The 19,157-nt window shown below is 50.3% G+C and overlaps 1 protein-coding gene across 2 annotated transcripts in view; it reads left to right on the forward strand.

Annotated features, from left to right (window-relative positions):
• The window catches only part of CLK2 (CDC like kinase 2), a 34,448-nt gene extending 16,112 nt beyond the window's left edge, over nt 1-18,336 (forward strand). Inside the window, exons 3-13 of one of the 2 annotated variants that reach the window (XM_054994315.1) lie at nt 1,429-1,657; nt 5,623-5,716; nt 6,115-6,181; nt 10,636-10,752; nt 10,901-11,067; nt 13,200-13,294; nt 13,490-13,619; nt 14,262-14,344; nt 16,104-16,183; nt 16,643-16,733; nt 17,661-18,336. In XM_054994315.1, coding sequence (XP_054850290.1) covers nt 1,429-1,657; nt 5,623-5,716; nt 6,115-6,181; nt 10,636-10,752; nt 10,901-11,067; nt 13,200-13,294; nt 13,490-13,619; nt 14,262-14,344; nt 16,104-16,183; nt 16,643-16,733; nt 17,661-17,843 — 1,336 coding nt within the window. In that variant the 3' untranslated portion in view covers nt 17,844-18,336. The remainder of the gene's footprint in view (nt 1-1,428; nt 1,658-5,622; nt 5,717-6,114; nt 6,182-10,635; nt 10,753-10,900; nt 11,068-13,199; nt 13,295-13,489; nt 13,620-14,261; nt 14,345-16,103; nt 16,184-16,642; nt 16,734-17,660) is intronic. The other variant, XM_054994323.1, reaches the window with a different exon arrangement.
• The last annotated feature ends 821 nt before the right edge of the window (nt 18,337-19,157 follow it).

The raw sequence follows: 19,157 nt of genomic DNA on the forward strand, positions 1-19,157 counted from the left end.
CACAGGAACTACCCAGAAGGATCAAGATGAATGCAGTCAGCTTTCTGGGAATGCAAGAAAATTCTTCAAGAATCTGCCTTACCGTGATCATCCTCTGACCTTTTGATACATAGATTCTCTGGTTTGATATATATCTAACACCAGAGAATCTCCTCTTTTTTTAGTGGGAGGTAAAAAGCAGCACCCTTCTGTTTCTTTCTTCTTCTAACCAAGGCCGACCCTGCTTAGCTTCTAAGATCCAATGAGATCAGGCTCACCTGGGCTATCCAGGTCAGGCCAACACACAGCTTACAGGAAAAGGAAAAAAAAATATACAATAGCTTTTAAAGATTGGGCTCCATAAGGGCATATTCTGTACTTTCAAAGGATTGCCTCTGAGTCAGCCTCTGCAAAGGCGAGCACATAAAAATGAGCCGGGAAAAACAGCCAGCCATAAACAGGCACCCTACGATCAGTATTTGCCACATGTAAACACGTATAATTTTGTGCCTAGCTTTCTGCAGCGCTTTATATAGTTATTAAATACCCCATTTATGTGAAAGAAGGGACCCCCCCACACACACATGTGCGGTCAAGAAAGAGGGATCCATCTTAAATTTGAATATGTTGCATACAGTAATAACAAAACTCTCTCTTGTATAACCTTTTTTAAAAGGGGGATTGTTTTATGTTCAGGATTTATCTTCCGTTTGAGTAAATTTGGTGTTATTTCGGAGGAAGTGGTGCGGCAGTATAATGTGTAGACTGGCCTGAAAATGGCAGTGAACATTGACATCTGTTAGGATCATATATAGTTGGAAAGAGCCAAGAGAGAGCCTGTGTGTGTGTTGGGGGGGGGGGAGCGGATAAAAGGGAGAGCCCTGGTTTAGGGAGATATTCCGGAGTTCAGTATCAATTCATGCGGAGAGCTGGCAAGGCTCTGTCTCTGTTCCATTGACAGTGAGGCCTACACCATTGTCTCAGCCTTGCATGGCTTGTGCACAGCTCAGTAAGGCCAGCTACCCTGGTTCAGCAGTCTGTTTGGGAAGCTCTTCCCTCTCTGCGGGTCTTTTTCAGTGAGGCTTCCTCTGCTAACTGTCCAGAGGGCTTCAGGGTCTTCCAGAACACAGGTTGAGTATCGTGGGGATGTAGCGTACCTGGAGCTGTTGGCACATGGGCCACTAAAGTCTTAGGATCCAGCATGAGATTCCATGAGCTCATAGAATAGTTGCGATAGATATACTCTGCCAGTGTGTGTGTGCGGTTGTTCGTTATTGGGAAGTGGGCAATAGCTGCTGAGATTTCAGCAGATGCCAAGATAGCGGGACGGTGTTGTAGGATGTGGGTTAGAGCGTGAGGTTAATCTGGCTGGTTGCTTAGCTGACACTGCTCCAAACCCTAAAGCCGTTTCCACTTGCTGAAAACTGAATTGACCGCTCCCCTCCCCAGCTACGATGACCACTCGTCTGATAGGCGAGCCTACGACCGGCGGTACTGTGACGGCTACCGGCGAGATGGCTACAGTCGCGAGCGGGGTGAAGCCTATTACGAGGCCGAGTACAACCATTCCTACGAGTACCAGCGTTCCCGGGACAGAGAATGCAGCTACCGCAGCTGCAAGAGTAGTCGGCGGAAGCGCCGGCGGAGACATCGCCGCTCCTTCAGCCGTTCTTCATCGGTGAGTATTCGCCAGTTCCTTCCCTCCCCCTCCCCCAGGTGATGTGTTTGGTAGGTAGCACACCCTCGACCCTCTTGGCCAGCGGGCTGTTGAGCTGAGAGGGGGCACAGCTGCATGCTTTTTGCTTTGGGAACCCCTGCGGCAATCCCAAGGCCGCTTTTCTGTTCTAGAGATGCCTGCGTCGCTTTTCTCGCTGATCGGGGATAGACATCTGTGTTCGTTGGTCTGGGGTTGCTCTGTCCCTGGCTTGACAGGGGCATGCTGTCTGTTAACTGCTGCATTTCCCCATGTGTATGTGTGTTGAATTAGGCTGGCATAGTGCAAAAGAAATTCCATGGTGATTTTTGGGTCCTCCGTTAAAACAGACACATGCAATACAATTAAAGTTCCACGAAGATAGCAACACTACACAATAGACCGAGCGGTCAAAACAAATAAGCACTGCTCAAAGCAGAGTAAAACAGGAGGGCCATGTACAGAAGATGAGGAGTAATAGAAGCAGGGCTTTTTTTCAGGGGGAACGCGGGGGAACGGAGTTCCGGAACCTCTTGAAAATGGTCACATGGCTGATGGCTCCGCCCCCTGATCTCCAGACAGAGGGGAGCTTAGATTTACCTCTGCACCTCTGGAGTGGCGCGGAGGGCAATCTCAACTCCCCTCTGTCTGGAGATCCGGGGGGGGGGGGGCACCAGCCATGTGACCATTTTCTCCGAGGGCAACCCACTGAGTTCCACCACCTCTTTTCCCAGAAAAAAAGCCCTGAACAGCAGCATAACTAAATGAAACAACTAACTGCCTGCAAAGGTCCAGGCAAACAAAGCTTAACCTAAAAACAAATTCCATCTGTCTTTGGTTTATTAGGACCCGCTAGAAGAACTCAGTGCAAAGTTCGGCTTAGAACGCCTCATCAGGTCAAAAAAAAATAGCAGGGGAGGGGGAGAAAAGGAGATGGCTCAGGCCGTGGTGTTAAAGGCTTTTGTCTACATCTTGCGCAGAACGTGCATTGATTTAGATTGGGTTGAGCATGTGGCTTTCTGGGAAGAGGAAAGGAAAAACAGCCGCCTCCAACCTGGAACTGATCAAACGTACCTTTAGCGCCAAGAAGCCTGCCTTGGGTTGGGCCAAGAGCAGAGCGGGAAATGTGGGGAGTCCTTATATCAAGAGCTCTGAAGATGAAATTCACAGGGGCGCATTAAGTTTAATGGTGTTCAGCCTTTCCTGCCTGGGACCCCCTCTTTGCTGCAAGTGCATTAAGAGGAAGTCATGTGATTATGAGAGGCGGGGCCAGAATAATCATTTTTTTTACCTGTGTTAAGCTAGGAGGGCGAGCTGGAGACCAAGAGAGCCAGAAACAGGAAACATAAGCCAAGGTCCAGGAAAGGTACCATAGCAAGGAGGTATCTGTAGGCCAGAGCCCTGGAGGAATCCCCTCTACTGCCGAGTGACCTCTCCTTGCTGTCCGGTCATTTTTTTCAGCATGCACTCAAAGAGAGGCAGGAGGTGTGACATCCTTGCTCTCTGTGCATGTCCGCTAGTAGTAGATTCTTCCCAAAAGGCCTCAGAAATGAAATTCCAGGGGTCTTGACCCAGCAGTTAAGGCTTTGTGACCTATCTAAGGGTGCCGACCCACAGATCGAAGACCACTGCTCTGGGTAAAGAGTCAATGGACCCTGGGTTGGGTGATGTTCACCATCTCTACAGATGTCCCCTCAGCACAGTTCATTAAGAGTTCTGGAGAGCTTGAAATCTTGCACACGGGTTTTGCATCATTTTGCTTGGTCCTAATGAGAGGGGTTACCTGGCTCTCGTTTCCGAAATTTTTATTTGGAGCAGTAGGTGACCTGCCGTCAAAGTCATACCCTTACGCCTTGTGGTCTAGGAGTTGTCAGGAAAACGGGGGTCCCTTCCTGTCAAAGTACGGAGCTCCTTAAGTGTCGTCATAGGGGTGGGCTAAGGGTGTGCTTTTGCTATCAAGATCTAGAGGTAATGGATCTTGCGGCAGCATCCTCAGGATGGACGGACGTGCAGTTTCAGGGGATTGTAGCCGTGTTCCCTCACTCTGCTCGTCCTTAGTTTGTTCACCAGGGCCTCTCTTTATGCAACTCGGGTTGTGTCACTTCTGGCTGCATGGTACACACTTTACTAGTAAAAGGTTTGGGGTTGGGTGGCTCCATTTATCGTAAACCGATGTTGTAAAATGCTTCGAGATGGCCAGCTGCGGGTACATTAAAATAGGGAGCTGCCTCAGATCATTAGTAAATGTCCCAGTGCTCTGGCAGTGTTGCTCGACAAGAGAATCTGAACTGAGGTTTTTCCAGTCAAGCATCCCAACATAATAACAAGGAAGAAAATATTCGGAGCTTCTCCAGGCTGAGATCTGAACACCCAAAGGTCCGTCTCAGAGCTCGTACTTGGGTGGAAGGGGAGAGCAGGCAGAAAGAAGGATGGCAAATGGTGGGGGTCAGTTTTGTGCCCATGACTTGTCCTTCCAAAGGGCTTGGGGCACTGAACATGGTGGCTCCTCCTTTTGTCCCCGTGGCCTAGGGGTCAGGTGGAATGAGTGACTGACCTGAGGTTGCCCATTGAGTCTGGGGTGGGGAATTTGAATTCAGGTCCCACTTTAGGCAGGTCACTTTAGCCACTATCCAGCACGGGCTGTAATATATGTGTAAAGTGGAAGCAAGAGTGTAACTCAATAGTTTGTTCACAAAGGAGTTTCCGATCTGTCTTTTCCCAGGATACTTTTCTCCCCCGTAAACTGATGCTTGCGTAACCCAGTTTTTCACTCAGCCTCTTTCCTAAATTAAAATGATGAGCTAGGTTCGCCCTTATTCCCACAAAGTTTGACTTTTTAATGTGCAGGAGGAAAAATCCTCTCCCCTTATGGGGACCTTTCTCCTGCATTTCCCTACGTGTCGCCATTAACGTGCTCCTGTTACAAGGGAGATGCTCAGCCAGAATAGTTGACTCATCCAGAGATACAACAGGCAGTGCTCTATGATGGGAGGTGATTTCTGCTGCATCATTGAACGATCTTGGTTGTAGCCAATGTAGACTTGCTACATAACCTCCCCTTTCCCTGGACACATACTACTAGTGGAAGCTGATTGGGACAAGATATGACCGGACCATTAAATCATGCAGAGGCATAGTGGGCAGCCTCCTCTGTCAATAAGTGCTTTGGTGTCATGCAAGACTTTGTTAAGTGACCTGCCTCACAGCTTGGAGGAATACTCATTTAACTTTTCTGGGCAGTGGATAGAATTTATGAAAGGTATCAGGTTTGCCCTGGGGCGGTACGTGTCGAAGCCCATTTCTCTCCTTGTGGTGACTCTTCGAGGGAGGGAGGGAGGATTCTGCTCATATAATGTCACCCCTAGGCTCCAGTTTCTCCAGTGGGGCAGGGAGCCTGGTGTGGATTATATTTTCAAGGAGAATATCTACCTTTCATGAAGCCGTTCATCTTGAGTAATCCCCATCTCCTTCCGCGTGGTCTTTGGCCCTCATGATATGGTGCCACATTGTCGTGGGCTCAGCCCCTCTAGTACGTTAGAACTCAGCTGTCTCTCCTGCCCTATTCTTGCATCTTGGCTTGGGTGGGTCTGTTTGCTGGAAAACTCAGTATTTTTTTCCTCTTCTTTTAATATATACATATATATATATTTAAAACATTATTTTCCTGAGCCTAGTGTGTGTGTGTTATCTTGACTTTATTTTTCCCCTTGCAATATCCCTTATCGTTTTTATACATATATGCGCCTCTGTGCCGTATGAATTGGCCTGGGAATCGTCCCGTCCCTCCTCCTCCTCCTCCTCAAATCCGCCACGGGCCTACCTGCCATTTGCCACGGGTGACGCTTGGCTGGCTGACTTGCCCGCGCCGCTTTGAAAACGCCCCGATTGGCCGGGTGAATGAATGAATGAAAACCCCCCCAACCTCCGTGTCTGCGTTTGGGGCCCCACAGCGGAGTCAGCAGAGCAGCAGGAGGGCCAAGAGCGTGGAAGACGACGAAGAAGGCCACCTCGTCTATCGCATCGGCGACTGGCTCCAAGAAAGATGTACAGCCAAATCGTAACATAATCTAGTCTCTAGTTAAGCTCCCGTCACAGTCGCACAGTTCTGTTAGCTGTTTTTATCCTCCCCTGCCTGTTCCTTTTATTTCTCTTTGCAGTGTTTTGGTTGTTGTTGTTTTTTTTAAAGAAAGCTTTTTCCTTTTTTTCTTTAAAGATTCTGCCTCCCCTCTGTTCCTCCCCCCTCTCCTCCCTTATCTTTCCATGTTGTGATCCAAACAGCCAGGGATTTTAAGTAGCTTGCTCCAGGCTCCGGGGCGGGTTCTTAGAGCTGACCCGGGAAGGAAGGCTTTGTAGTGGTGTGTTACGTGCCGTCTCCCGCTGCTGTTCACGCTCATGCCCTCCCTTTTTGTCTTTTTCCTTTCTCTGTTTCTCTCCCTTATTAGACGAGATCATCAGCACCCTTGGAGAGGGCACGTTTGGCCGAGTGGTGCAGTGTGTGGATCACCGCAGGTAGGCACGCCTTTGGAAGTTTCACAGCTGCAAACCCCCCCCCCCCTGATGCGTAGAAAAGCAGACAAAGAGCTGTGGACGAGGTTAGGGCTAGGACTGTGGAGACCTGAGTTCAAATTCCGCTCTGCCATGAAGTTCGCTGGGTGACCTGTGAGCCAGTCTGTCTCTCTCAGCCTAACCTACCTTGCAGGGTGATTGTTACGGTAGAGTGGAGGAAGGGAGAACCACGTCTACCCATCTGAACTTCTTGGAGGAACAACAACAACATTCAATTTATATTTTTATTTATTTATATAAATAAATCAAATGCTATCATTATTTGTTTATGCCATTTATAGTCCGCCTTTCTCACTGAGACTCAAGGTGGATTGCATATACTGCCTTTCAGGACAATTTAACGCCCATTCAGAGCAGTTTGCAAAGTGTGTTATCTTCTCCTCACAACAATCACCCTGTGAGGTGGATGAGGCTGAGAGAGCTCTGGAAGAGCTGTGACTGACCCAAGGTCACCCAGATGGCTTCAAGTGGAGGAGTGGGGAATCGAACCCGGTTCTCCAGATGAGAGTCCTGCTGCTCTTAACCACTGTGCCCACCTGGAAGGGTGGGATAAAAATGAGAGAGAATGTAAACAGATTTGAGGTGGATAAAGGATACCGCAAGACTATTTAAGTTCCTGATTTGTATCCTAGACCAGGGGTCTCCAGTATTTCTGAGCCTCTGGGCACCTTTGAAATTTTGACACCAGGCGGTGGACACAACCACAAAACGGCTGCCCCCAGAGGTGGAGCCAACTGCAAAATGTCCAAGATTGAGGTTATGCAGGGAAGATGGCTTACGCTGCGGTGGCAGCTGCGGCTGAAGCAATGTTTTCAAAAATCTTCACAGCCAATCAGAAACCCTGCAGGGTCAACCCCTTCCCCACCTGGTCCTGCCCACATTCTAAAAACATTTGTCAGGGCTTGCCGCCGCTGCCGCTGGGCGTGGCACTGGGCGGTCTGCTCCTGACGTCACAGGGGGGCCAGGGATTCTGCAGGACCCTGCTCTGTGGAAGGAGGGGCGGTATACCTCACCCAGACTCCCTCTCAGTCCACTCGCTGGCCTGCTCAACCTGGCCTGCTTACCCTCTGCGTCCTCCTTCATCTCCTCCTTCCAGAACTCTCCTCCAAACCTCCACCCTTGCATCTTACTGCTCTCACTCCACATCATCACTCCTCACTCACACCCACCACCACAGGGCTCTTCCCAGCCAGCTTTTATAGGGCTTCCTTCTACTGCCCCACCCCTCTTCCAGCCTGGCCTTGGGCTGCACCAAGCAGTTGCAGCTGGGGTAGCTGATCTGGCCCCACTGACCAGCACCAGCTGTGCCTTGTTCTCTGGCTGCCCAGCCTCCCTGCCTTGGCTGATTGCTGAAGGCATGTCCAGCTGCAGTCCCCTGGCTAGCAGCCCAGCCTCCCTGGCAGAGCTGATGGCTGAAGGTGGGTCCAGCTGCGGCTCCTTGGCTGGTTGCCCAGGGCTTCCTGCAGAGTGCCTCCAATAGCCCCACCTGGAGTGGCTTGGCTTTTGGCAACTCCTGGGCCAGGCTACTATTTTCTAGCTGGGGCATGGCTTTGGGTTGTTGGGGCTGCTGCTGCTTCTCCTCCTCAGGTAAGGTCTTTGGGTGGGTGACTGCTGGGCTCCCAATCCCTCTGCCCTTGCCCCCTTCCGCCTTGCCTAGTCCCCTTTCCCTCCCTAGGGGAGTGGGACTCGCTGGCCTCTCTCTGTCTCCCCCTGCCTCCTGAGGCCCTGGGCTTTTGCTCCTTGCCCCTGGCACCGGCAGGTTCTGGCTCCATTTGCCTGTGGGAGGGGTTGACCTGCTGTCCCCCAGCTGCCCCCTCTGCCTGCCAGTCAGACCGGTTGACCTGCTGTCAGCTGGCTGACCAGTTGACCTGCTGTCTGCTGGCTGCCCCCTCTGTTTGCCCATCAGCCCGGCTGACCTGCTGTTCCCTCCTACCAAGTCTGGGGGCTGGGACCCAGACCCCGGACAACATTTAGTGGGCGCCAGGGAAAGTGGTGCCATGTTGGGGGCCTGTGCCCTTGACTTCCTCTAAGCAGCCCAGGGCAGCATGCCTACTTCTCCTCTCCCTCATTTTATCATCACAACAGCCCTGTGAAGCTGAGAAACTGCGACTGGCCTAAGGGCCCCCAGCAAGAACTATGGCAGAATGAGGGCCAGAACTTGGTTCTTCCCTGCCGTGACATCTGAACCCCTGCACCTGTTCTTGCTTAAAATATTTGTTGACTGATAGCCATGCAGTTTGTAAGGGCTAAGGCTGTAAGGGAATAAATTACTTAGGCATCCCATAAACATCTGTCAAATAATTAAACACTCTAGAAGCAGCAAGCACGAAACAGTTCAGGAGGCAATGAGGTATTGTTTGGCAGGAAATTAAAGGATCGGATAAATGGCTTAAAGCGCACAGTGTTAAACGCTTTGGAAAATTGTCTTTGGCATGTAGAAGTCAACTGGGAACATAGAAGTCAACACGGATCAGGGTGGGTAGTGTTGTGGAAGGAGTTGTGCAGTCGAGATGCCAGCACAGAGGAGGCCCTGCCCCTCATGTCCAGTGTGGGGTGTTGATTAGAGTGTTGGCCTAGGATCTGGGAGACCCAGCTAGTTACCCATGCTCAGCCTTCCACACGTCAGAAGGTTGTTGTGAGAATAGAACAGAGGAGAATGATGTAAGCGGCTTTGGGTCTCCACCGGAGAGGAAGGCGGGGTATAATTTTAGTAAATAAAAAATGTCCACCTATTATGGTTTTGGTTCACGAACTGATGGTTCGTCGGAGCTCATTTCTCACGAACCGCTATGTTTGGTTCGGTTCGTAATTCGTCGCGTTTCACAAACAGCAACGAACCGCCATTTTCCTGGTTCGTGCCTGCCTGTAGTGACAAGCCGTAAGTTATGACAGGTTCCCCAAATCACGTGTGGGCAGAAGAGAGACAAATGGTTGATGAGAATCCCTTTCATGAAGGGGTCAAATCGTTTATAGCCGGCCTTTCTCACAGAGACTCATGGCAGATTACAGAATATAAAATAAACAGCAGAGGTCTCCAATTAAGAGAGCATTAGGACGAGGGTTACAAAATTGGACAATGCACACAAACCAAATCCTGCATTAGGGAAGGGCGTTCTAATACAGAAAGTGGAAATGAAAGTGGGAGACGATGCAGGAAAAGGAAGGTGGGACATATAAAAACATTGTAATTGACTATGAGCCTATCCCTTATAAAGCAACCTCCTGTGCTGTTTTATCACATGAAGCTGCCTTATGCGGCATCAGACCATCCATCAAGATTGGTACGGTCTACTCTGGCTGGCAGTGTCTCTTCACAGTCTCTGGCAGAGGTCTTTCACATCACCTCCTGCTTGATTCTTTAAACTAGAGAGGCCAGGATTGAACTTGCAGCCTTCTGCATACTTAGGCAGAAAGAAACTTTCAGGGTTGGCTTAATGGAGTGGAAGGGGCTCAGCAGGTTTCTGGTGGTACAGTTTCTCAAGTGGGCTTCCAGAGTTAGAGAGATTCTTAGGGGGAAGGGCCTCTGGTTGGGTCTCAAAAGGAGACAGTCTCTTGATCACACCAAGTATAGTTATTCGAGCCACTGGTTCCTCTGGCAGAGAGAGAGGCTTTTCCCAGCATTTGCCACCTGGAGATTTCACTTCGGGGGTCTTTGCACACACAGGGTGTTGCTCTGTCAAAGAACCATGGCCACTTGGAAAAGGACAGTCCTCATTTGCAGCCTGCTTCCCATTCTTAATTGGAGACCTCTACTTCCTGTTTTATATTCTGTGATCTGCCACGAGTCTCTGTGAGAAAGGCCGACTATAAACGATTTGACCCATTCATAAAAGGGATACTCATCAACCATTTGTCTCTCTTCTGCCCACACGCGATTTGGGGAACCTCTCATAACTTAATGGCTTGTCACTAGAGGCAGGCACTCCCGAAAGTCCAGTGCATAAAAATATAAAACAAACAAACAGAAAGATCAGGGTGGATCTAACAAGACAATTTCCCCCCAGATCATAGTGAGTGCTAACCAGAAAGGCAACAAGTCTAGCAGCTTCCTAACTAATGAAGAAGCTGCTGTTACAGTGTCAGGTTGGGATGGCACCAGAGTTTGTCCCACTCAGCCTTGTAGCTTGCTTGGTGTCTCTGAGCCCCCTCTCTGCACATTACCTACCTCATAGCACTCTTGTAAGCAGTAAAGTAGGAGGAAATCCATCTGCACATAATGGGTTCTTCCTTTCTCCATGTTATCTTTATTAAAGACCTGCGAGTTATTTTAGACTGACTAGTCCGTGATCACCCGGTGAGCTGAGCAGGGATTTCAACTCTTTGTGGTCCCAAATGTTTCAGGCCATTACACCATCCTGACTCTGCTTCTAAGTTAACATCCTTCTTTCCCTCCCCAGGGGTAACACCCGTGTGGCTTTAAAAATAATCAAGAACGTGGAAAAATACAAAGAGGCCGCTCGCTTGGAGATTAACGTGCTGGAGAAAATAAACGAGAAGGATCCAGACAACAAGAAGTGAGAGTTTTTTGGGGGGGAGGGGGGGACTGGGTGGAGGGATGGTGTGTGCATGTTTGTGCACAGCCTCCCCCAAATTCTCTGGCCAGAAGAAGACTCGTAACCCCTTCCCTTGTGTCTGCTGTAACCAGCCTGTGCCTCTTTCCAGCCTGTGTGTGCAGATGTACGACTGGTTCGACTACCACGGGCACATGTGCCTGTCCTTCGAGCTTTTGGGTCTCAGCACCTTTGACTTCCTGAAAGATAACAATTACCTGCCTTACCCCGTCCACCAGATCCGGCACATGGGCTACCAAGTGTGCCAGGCAGTGAAATGTGAGTGCTGGGAAAGAGGTGGAAGGAGAGGGCGCTTGGGTACAAATGGTATAAATGGTGTGTGTGTGTGTTATGTGCTGTCAAGTTGCTTGTGACCTCCAAAATGTCCTGTCGTTATAAACGATCTGGGGTTGAGTAGATGTTCATGATTCCTGCCTCTTCATCTTTAGCATTGCACTTTTTATTTCATTCCTGTTAGTCGATGTTCCCGTTAGTCTGCGCCCCGTGGCGCAGAGTGGTAAGCTGCAGTAGTGCAGCCCAAGCTCCGCTCACGACCTGAGTTTGATCCCAGCGGAAGCCGGGTTCAAATAGCCGGCTCAAAGTTGACTCAGCTTTCCATCCTTCCGAGGTCGGTAAAATGAGTACCCAGTTTTCTGGGGGTAAAGTGTAGATGACTGGGGAAGGCAATGGCAAACCACCCCGTAACAAAAAGTCTGCCAAGAAAACGTCGTGATGTGATATCCCCTCGTGGGTCAGTAATGACTCGGTGCTTGCTCAGGGGACTCCCTTTACCTCTTTTTTGAGTCGATGGAGAAGCAAGACTCCTGACTACTGGAAAGCTTGTGGCGTGGCTTCTCTCACCTTCGATATTTTGCCATTCGTTGCCTTTGCCTTCAAGCACATCATCGCAACAATAAGGGTTAGAAATAGTGTCTGGATTTTATTTGATTTGAGATTTGTTTGAGATTTTATTTTAATGGAAGCAGGGGCAGACAGAACTGGCATGTAAACTTGGTGAGAAATACAGTTTTTTAAAAAATAAAATACTTTGGTACATTTGGGAGCTTTCCCGCACTCCGGTGAATTGCAAAATGCGCATGACCTGTCCCTAGCTTAACAGTAGGGAACACATACCTTGTGTGTGGAAGGTCCCAAGTCTGCTTAACGGGATCTTGAGTAGCAGGACTAAGGTAGGTTGCGGCCTGCGACCCCGAAGAGCTGCTGCCAGGTTACAACAAACACAGAGACAAACTACCGTTTGACGATCCATTTGGCTGCGGTTGGGCATTGTCAGATGGTCTGACACCCAGAATGCCCCTGTGTTAGGGGGCTGCCTCCCCTCCTTCCGATTGCATTAAGGAGCCCCTTGTTAACTGGAGCTGCCTGACTCCCCCAGCCCTGCAGCACTTTGAGCCAATCCAACCATATAGCAAAGCGCCCCCCACAGGCCATCTGCCATCCCTGAAGACACCTGAAATCCACTACTTGCCCCCTTTCAAAGAACACACTTTAGTTCCTTCATAGCTACCACTGTTTCGTGTTCTGCGTTCAATTGGTTTTCTTAAAAACAATATAAGTAGGCTGCCCCTGGTATTCCAGATTAAACCCAAACTCTTACATTGATAGGAACGTTCCTGATCATTATTTTTTTTTAATTAAAAATGATTGACTTACCATGAAATAAAAGTGAGTATAATACTGAAAGGGTCTTTTCCGTTGCTCTGAATGAAGTTAAGGGGTTGGATCCTGCAGGCCTCTTTTGCTCCTCGCCCCCCAACTTGGAAGGGCTTCCCCCTTGACTTAAACTGGGGGGAATGCCACCCTGAGTGGAATGGATCCACAGGCTCCAACTCATTCTGTGTTTCCAGTATTTGACCTGTCAGTCCACCAACTCTTTTATTTCCCCACCGACTGCCTCAAATGTCCAACTCTAGACCAGATAGGTTGCCTGCCACCTTCACATGGACAACTGAGTCTGGGCAAGGAGGCTGCTCTGAAATGTCAGCAGAGTCGTTGTACAAGGAGGCTGTTTTTATAGCTTGGCACAGGGCTTTTTTTCTGGGAAAAGAGGTGGTGGAACTCAGTGGGTTGCCCTTGGAGAAAATGGTCACATGGCTGGTGGCCCCGCCCCCTGATCTCCAGACAGAGGGGAGTTTAGATTGCCCTCTGCGCCGTGCCACAACTCCCCTCTGTCTGGAGATCAGGGGGCGGGGCCACCAGCCATGTGACCATTTTCAAGAGTTGCCGGAACTCCGTTCCACTTGCGTTCCTGCTGAAAAAAAGCCCTGGCTTGGCAAAGAAAGGCTTGGGAGTCTCCAGTGGGCAAGGCAATATCTTCTTTTGATACGTTCTTTTTGCGTTCAGCTCTGTTCTTGAAACTTGCGGATTTGTCTCTCTCCCGCCCCCTCCAGTTCTGCATGAAAACAAGCTCACCCATACGGACCTCAAGCCGGAAAACATCCTCTTTGTCAGCTCAGATTACGAGATGAACTACAACGTGGAAAAGGTGGGTCTTTGGGAGGAGTCCTGGCTGCCTTTGTAACAGGGGCGGCTGAACGTTCTTGGCACAACATGGATTCCTCGACACACCTCTGCCTCGTGCATGCCACGTGGGCGCTTTGGAGAGGGTGGCGAGAGATCCTCCTCCAATCTCTTGACCGCCTTTCCCCTCTCTCTCTCTCAACCCCGCCCTCCCAACAAGAAGCGAGATGAGCGATGTGTCAAGAACACAGCCATCCGAGTGGTCGATTTCGGCAGCGCCACCTTTGACCACGAGCACCACAGCACCATCGTCTCCACGCGGCACTATCGGGCACCCGAGGTTATTCTAGGTGGGTGTTACGGCTTTTACCTGAGTGTGCCACAGCTCAGTTCAGTCCCCGGTATCTCTGGCTTAAAGGAAAAAAAACCATCTGGGATGGTAGAGAGGGGAAGAACATGTAGATCTGCACAAAGAAGGTTTAATGTGGGTTCTGTCTTCAGTTAAAGGAATCTGGTGGTAGCAGAGAAAAAACTTCTGCCAGGGGAGACCCAGGAGAGCTACTGCCAGTCAAAGTAGAGGCATTACTGGGCTAGGTGGACCGCTTGGCTGTACACCATCAAGTGTTTCTTACGGGGAGGGGGGTCACTTAGAGGGAGGATGCGTACTTTGCACACAATAGGTTCCAAGTTCGATCCTCAGCGTCTCCAGCTTAAAAGGATCCTGGCTAGTAGAGTTGGGGCAGACCTCTTCCAGCCGTCAGTAAAAGCAGCCGCAAATGTCATGTTCAGTCTTCCGCATCAGAGCACCATCAAGGACCTTGGGGAGCCACTGCTGGTCAGAGTAGACGCTGCTGAGTGAGCCACTTGGGGCGAGCAGCTCACGAGGCATCGTCTCGGTGCATTGCAGTAAATCTACCAAGCCATACAGAGTTTGGCCGTCTGAGACCTGCAGCCGTTTGGGCTGCTGCTAAAGCTTGTTCTCTGTGTCGCAGAACTTGGCTGGGCCCAGCCGTGTGACGTCTGGAGTATCGGCTGCATCATCTTTGAGTATTACATGGGCTTTACCTTGTTTCAGGTGAGAGGTGCTTGTGGGGCGTTATGGGGGAAGCAGGATCCTCTGTTGTAATGCACTGAAGGATTTGGCTGGGGTGGTGTTGGCTGGCAAGAAGAGGCTAAGAAAGAGGGGCTTGGAGTGTCCAAATGTATAAGGGGAGAGGGAGAAGCAACGTGCGTGGGGGAGAAGAAGCAGAAAGGGAAAGCAAAGAAGGGGAGATGGTTGTTGTGGGTTTTCCGGGCTGTATTGCCGTGGTCTTGGCATTGTAGTTCCTGACGTTTTGCCAGGAGCTGTGGCTGGCATCTTCAGAGGTGTAGCACCAAAAGACTTTTGGTGCTGCGCCTCTGAAGATGCCAGCCACAGTAGCTGGCCAAACGTCAGGAACTACAATGCCAAGACCACGGCAATACAGCCCGGAAAACCCACAACAACCATCGTTCTCCGGCCGTGAAAGCCTTCGACAATACAAAGAAGGGGAGGGTTGAAGCTCATGAACTGACTTGAAACTAGTAGCCCAAGCAGGGGGTCTGCGTCCTGTGGCTCTGTAGCCAAATGAGACTTGGAACGGAACCAGGTGTAGCTCTCTGAGAAAGAAAATGAACTCGTTAAGTTAAAGGATGTTGGATGGGTTGGTCGAATAACTAAATGTGGAGTGGGAGGCATATATTTTTATGGGAATCCCAAGTCTTCTCAGACCGTGGGTCCCACCTGTGGATGCCACTGCCCTTTTAAAGCCGTCTGAAAATGCTGCAAGGTAGCGCAGCAGGCTGAGGCTCTCTTGCTCTCCCCCGCCCCAACCCCTGGCGCCTTTTCAGTAACTAAAATGCACCCTCCCACAGCTGTTTCGACACTTGAAAAGGCACACGGGGCGGGGGGAGCACCAGAGGACCTCAATATGGGATCAGCCGGGTTAGGGCCCTCGTGGGATTGTTAAATTGTTTTAAAATAGCGGCAGTGTCCGTGGGTCAAACCCACGAATACCGTCGTGTCTAGTTTGGTCCTTAGAAATGCTTTACAGAAAGGGGAATGAGAGGGGTGAACAGCAGCCGGTAATCCCAGCGCAAACCATGTTCAGTTATATGCCATGTGGGGTTGTCCTATGTATATTGCAGTGAGACCTTGTGTGGGCCGCTTTCTGTCCTAGTAAAGGATTTCGAACATCTGGTGTTTGCCAGTTACAAAAATTTAATCCACCTGCCAGTCGTCCATAATGTTAAACGGTACATTTCCGGTTATGCCAGGCTTTCTCTGGCTCTTCATTGATCCCTGTGCCAAAGATTTGTGCAGATAATTTAGCCGTGGCCCTTATTGGGAGAAGGGAGCCAGAACGCCACCTACTGTTGGAGAAAGATATTACTGGGTTCTCCATGAAGGAGACAGTTGTCCTGTGGAGGCCACAGACCCCAGATTTCACGGGGCCACCTCGCCCCTGCTGGTTGCTGGGATTCTCGCAAAGGAGACTGAACTTCGGTGGACGTTGGCGTGTTCCAGCAAGAGTCCTTTTGATGTTTATCTAGAGTCCAGACTCAAGATTACTTAACACAGCTCTGTTTTCCCTTCCTTCGGTACTGAGAGGCTTGGAATACGCACTGGTGCTTTGTAATGTTTAGAAGACTTCGGGCCGTGGGGAGTCTAAAGTCTACATCTTAGTCAGACAGTCTAACCGCTACACCACGTGGCTCACCTTTGACGTTCACATGGGTGGTGTGCCGTGGGAAGGATTTTTTTTTTGTTCCCTCTCTGTGAAAAGGAACTCCAGGTCAACCTGCTTGTCTTTCAGACCCACGATAACCGCGAGCATCTGGCCATGATGGAGCGAATCCTGGGGCCCATCCCATCCCGCATGACTCGGAAGACCAGGTGAGTGACGCTTGGGGTGATAACGGGTGTGAGTGATGACGAATCGCTGGGGTTACTTGTGGCTCAGTGGAAGACCATCTGCTTGGCGTGCAGAAGGCCCCAGGTTCGATCCCCAGCATTTCCAGTTCAAAGGACCAGGTAGGAGATGATGGAAGGACCTCTTCCAGAGCCCCTGGAGAACCGCTGCCAGTCTGAGTATTGGCCTTGGTGGACGGATGGCCTGAGCTTCATGTGAGTGTGCGGGCTCATCTCCTTCCTTCACGGTCAGAAATGTGTCTTTTTATACTACATATCCCACACACACATCCACCTTCGTGGAGAACCTGGTTAGAAGGCAAATGCCTTCAGGCCATGGTGAGAATGCGTTGTATGCGTGTTCATGCGCGATCGGTAGGGAACGTTTAAGCACTTTGTGGGTTTTCACCCCTGTTCTTTGTTACTGTGTCTGGTTCCCGACAGGAAGCAGAAATACTTTTACCATGGCCGGCTGGACTGGGATGAAACCACCTCCGCTGGGCGCTACGTGCGGGAAAACTGCAAGCCCCTTCGGGTAAGGCAAAGGCAGACATCTTTTTGGATAGAGGATATTTGGATGGCTTTGAGGTTCTTGGGGGCTGACTGGTACCCCTAGAGGGCTGGGAGGAGTGAAATTTGGAGGGAGTGGTGGTGGTCTACCTCTCCTGCCCTGGAACCAGAGGGAGGGGCTAGAGCCCTAGCCCAGCACTCCCAGAAACCTGACCCGATCTCTGCATAATAGGTGAAAATGAAGAGCGTTTGGTGATCCCTTGTCTGTGCTGTTCATCTCACCGATACTTTCCCTGGAAGACCAACTCCTGAACGGTTGCAGGGCTGGTGTTATTCCCCAGGGCCTGCTTGTCCCCCAGCAATCTCGTGCTGTTTTCAGATATTCAAGAGGGCGCTTCTGCGGAAGCTTTCAGAAGCAAAACCTTGACTCTAATGAGCAAGATGGCATCCACCAAAAAATTCTAAACACCGAGAGACTTCATTCAGACATGCAGTGCACGCGCTCAGTGCATGCAGACGTTCCCAAGCTCCTGGAATCTCCAGTATCAGGTGGTGAGAAACGCCTCTAGCCTGAGACCTTGTAGAGTCGCTGCCCGTTTGAAGAGACAGTGCCAGTCCTGATAGACCAGGGATCTGATTTGGTAGAAAGGCGGCTTTGTGTATGTATGCAAAAGCCTCCCAATGTTGTTGGCTCCGGTGGGCAGCAGCTTTCCAAAGATCTCAGGCACAGATTTCACAGCCCTGCAACTCGGATTTTTTAACTGGAGATGAGGGGGATTGAACCGGGGACCTTTCACATGTGAAGCACTTGCTGTTTCTGTGGAGAGACAAGATAGAGCAGGGCGACCGGGGTGCGTGTGTGTGTGTCTGAACGCTTCCAACAGTTCTGTATTCCATGAGCAGAAAGGCTTGGCCAGGGGGCTTCTCTTCTTGACCTTCCTTATCCCCGCAGAGGTACCTGGCGTCCGAGGCCGAGGATCACCATCAGCTTTTCGATCTCATCGAGGGCATGTTGGAATACGAGCCGGCCAAGCGGCTCACTTTGGCCGAGGCCCTGAAGCATCCTTTCTTCGACCCCCTGAAGCTTCAACCTGTACCCAAAGCCTGGGACGCCAGCAGGGACATCAGCCGGTGACCAGAACAGATGTGGCCCTTCGCCTCTTCTGTCTCCTTGTTCCCAGCACATTTTGGCCCCTGTGGAGGCTCTTGCAACGTTATGTGATCATGCATTTTGGTGCTCTTTTAAAAGAAAGAAAAATACAGAAGAGTTCCTGGCACGACTTCGCCCCAGGTTCCCTTTTGTTATCATCATGTAAAGCTTGTTAATATGTAAGATAGTGTGTATATACAACATACGGCAAATCCTGTGGGATCCCCCCCCCCTCCACCCCAATTCTGTAAATGCAGATTTCTTGGTCTTAGGCCCCCCTCCTCTGGTTCTTCTGTACATACCCCTAACCCCTCCCTCTTTGCAAAGTGCCCCCCTTCCCACCCCATGTAAGTTATAAGGCTGGTGGGATCCCCCCCCCCCCCAAGGAATTATTTTTGGATAAGAGCCCATTCCAGCGCGAGAATTTTATACGGATTTTGTACAGTCTTTGTGAGAAATAAACTGCTACATGAATTAACGCCAAGGACTGTTGTTCTCTAGTACTCCCCACCCCCCCGAATCTTGATTTACTACCCCTTCACATCTCAGCAGTAGCAGGGGATTTCCATGTGATGCTCCAAGCAAAAATGGTCCTCTGCCCCATGGAGTTTCCAAATCTAAACGTCGTTTGTGTTGAAATAAGAGTCAGTCCGGGATGGCTGTAAACAAATGCAGCTGCATGTGGTTGACCATTTCTTAAGATTCTTATAGTTTGTCTACACTGGTTGGCAGCAGCTCTCCCAATTCTTAGGTAAGGGTCTTTAGCCAAGGCTGGTTATTGGAGATGCCAAGGTTTGAACCTGAGACCTCCTGCATACAGGGGTTCCTGTTCTACCTCTGAGCCCTGCAGGCTTCATTTTTGTTGGAGACCTGGATTAAGGGGACAGGGGCTGTTATTCCTAGTCTGTTTTCCTGAGCTGTGAGTGCCATCAGGAATACATTTGAACAATTGAACCCTCCCGGTGGCCCAAATCACCCATTTGTACTGGAAATTAGAATCATAGAGTTGAAAGGGACCACTTGGGTCATCTAGTCCAACCCTCTGCACAATGCAGGAAATTCACAACTACTTCCCGCCCCCCCTCACACCCCCAGTGACCCCCTGCCCAGAAGAGAGCAAAACACCTCCTGGAACCCGGAACCCTGGCCAAACTGGCCCGGAGGAAATTGCTTCCTGACTCCAAAGTGGTGATCCGCATTACCCAGGGCGTGTAAGAAGGGTGTCTTAAGAAGTTGCTCGACGTGTCTCTGTGGGATTTGCTGTTTGGGCCGGACATCCTTTGCAGCAGGCATTTCTGC

This window comes from Eublepharis macularius, chromosome 1, assembly GCF_028583425.1.
Source record: "Eublepharis macularius isolate TG4126 chromosome 1, MPM_Emac_v1.0, whole genome shotgun sequence".
NCBI lineage: Eukaryota > Metazoa > Chordata > Lepidosauria > Squamata > Eublepharidae > Eublepharis > Eublepharis macularius.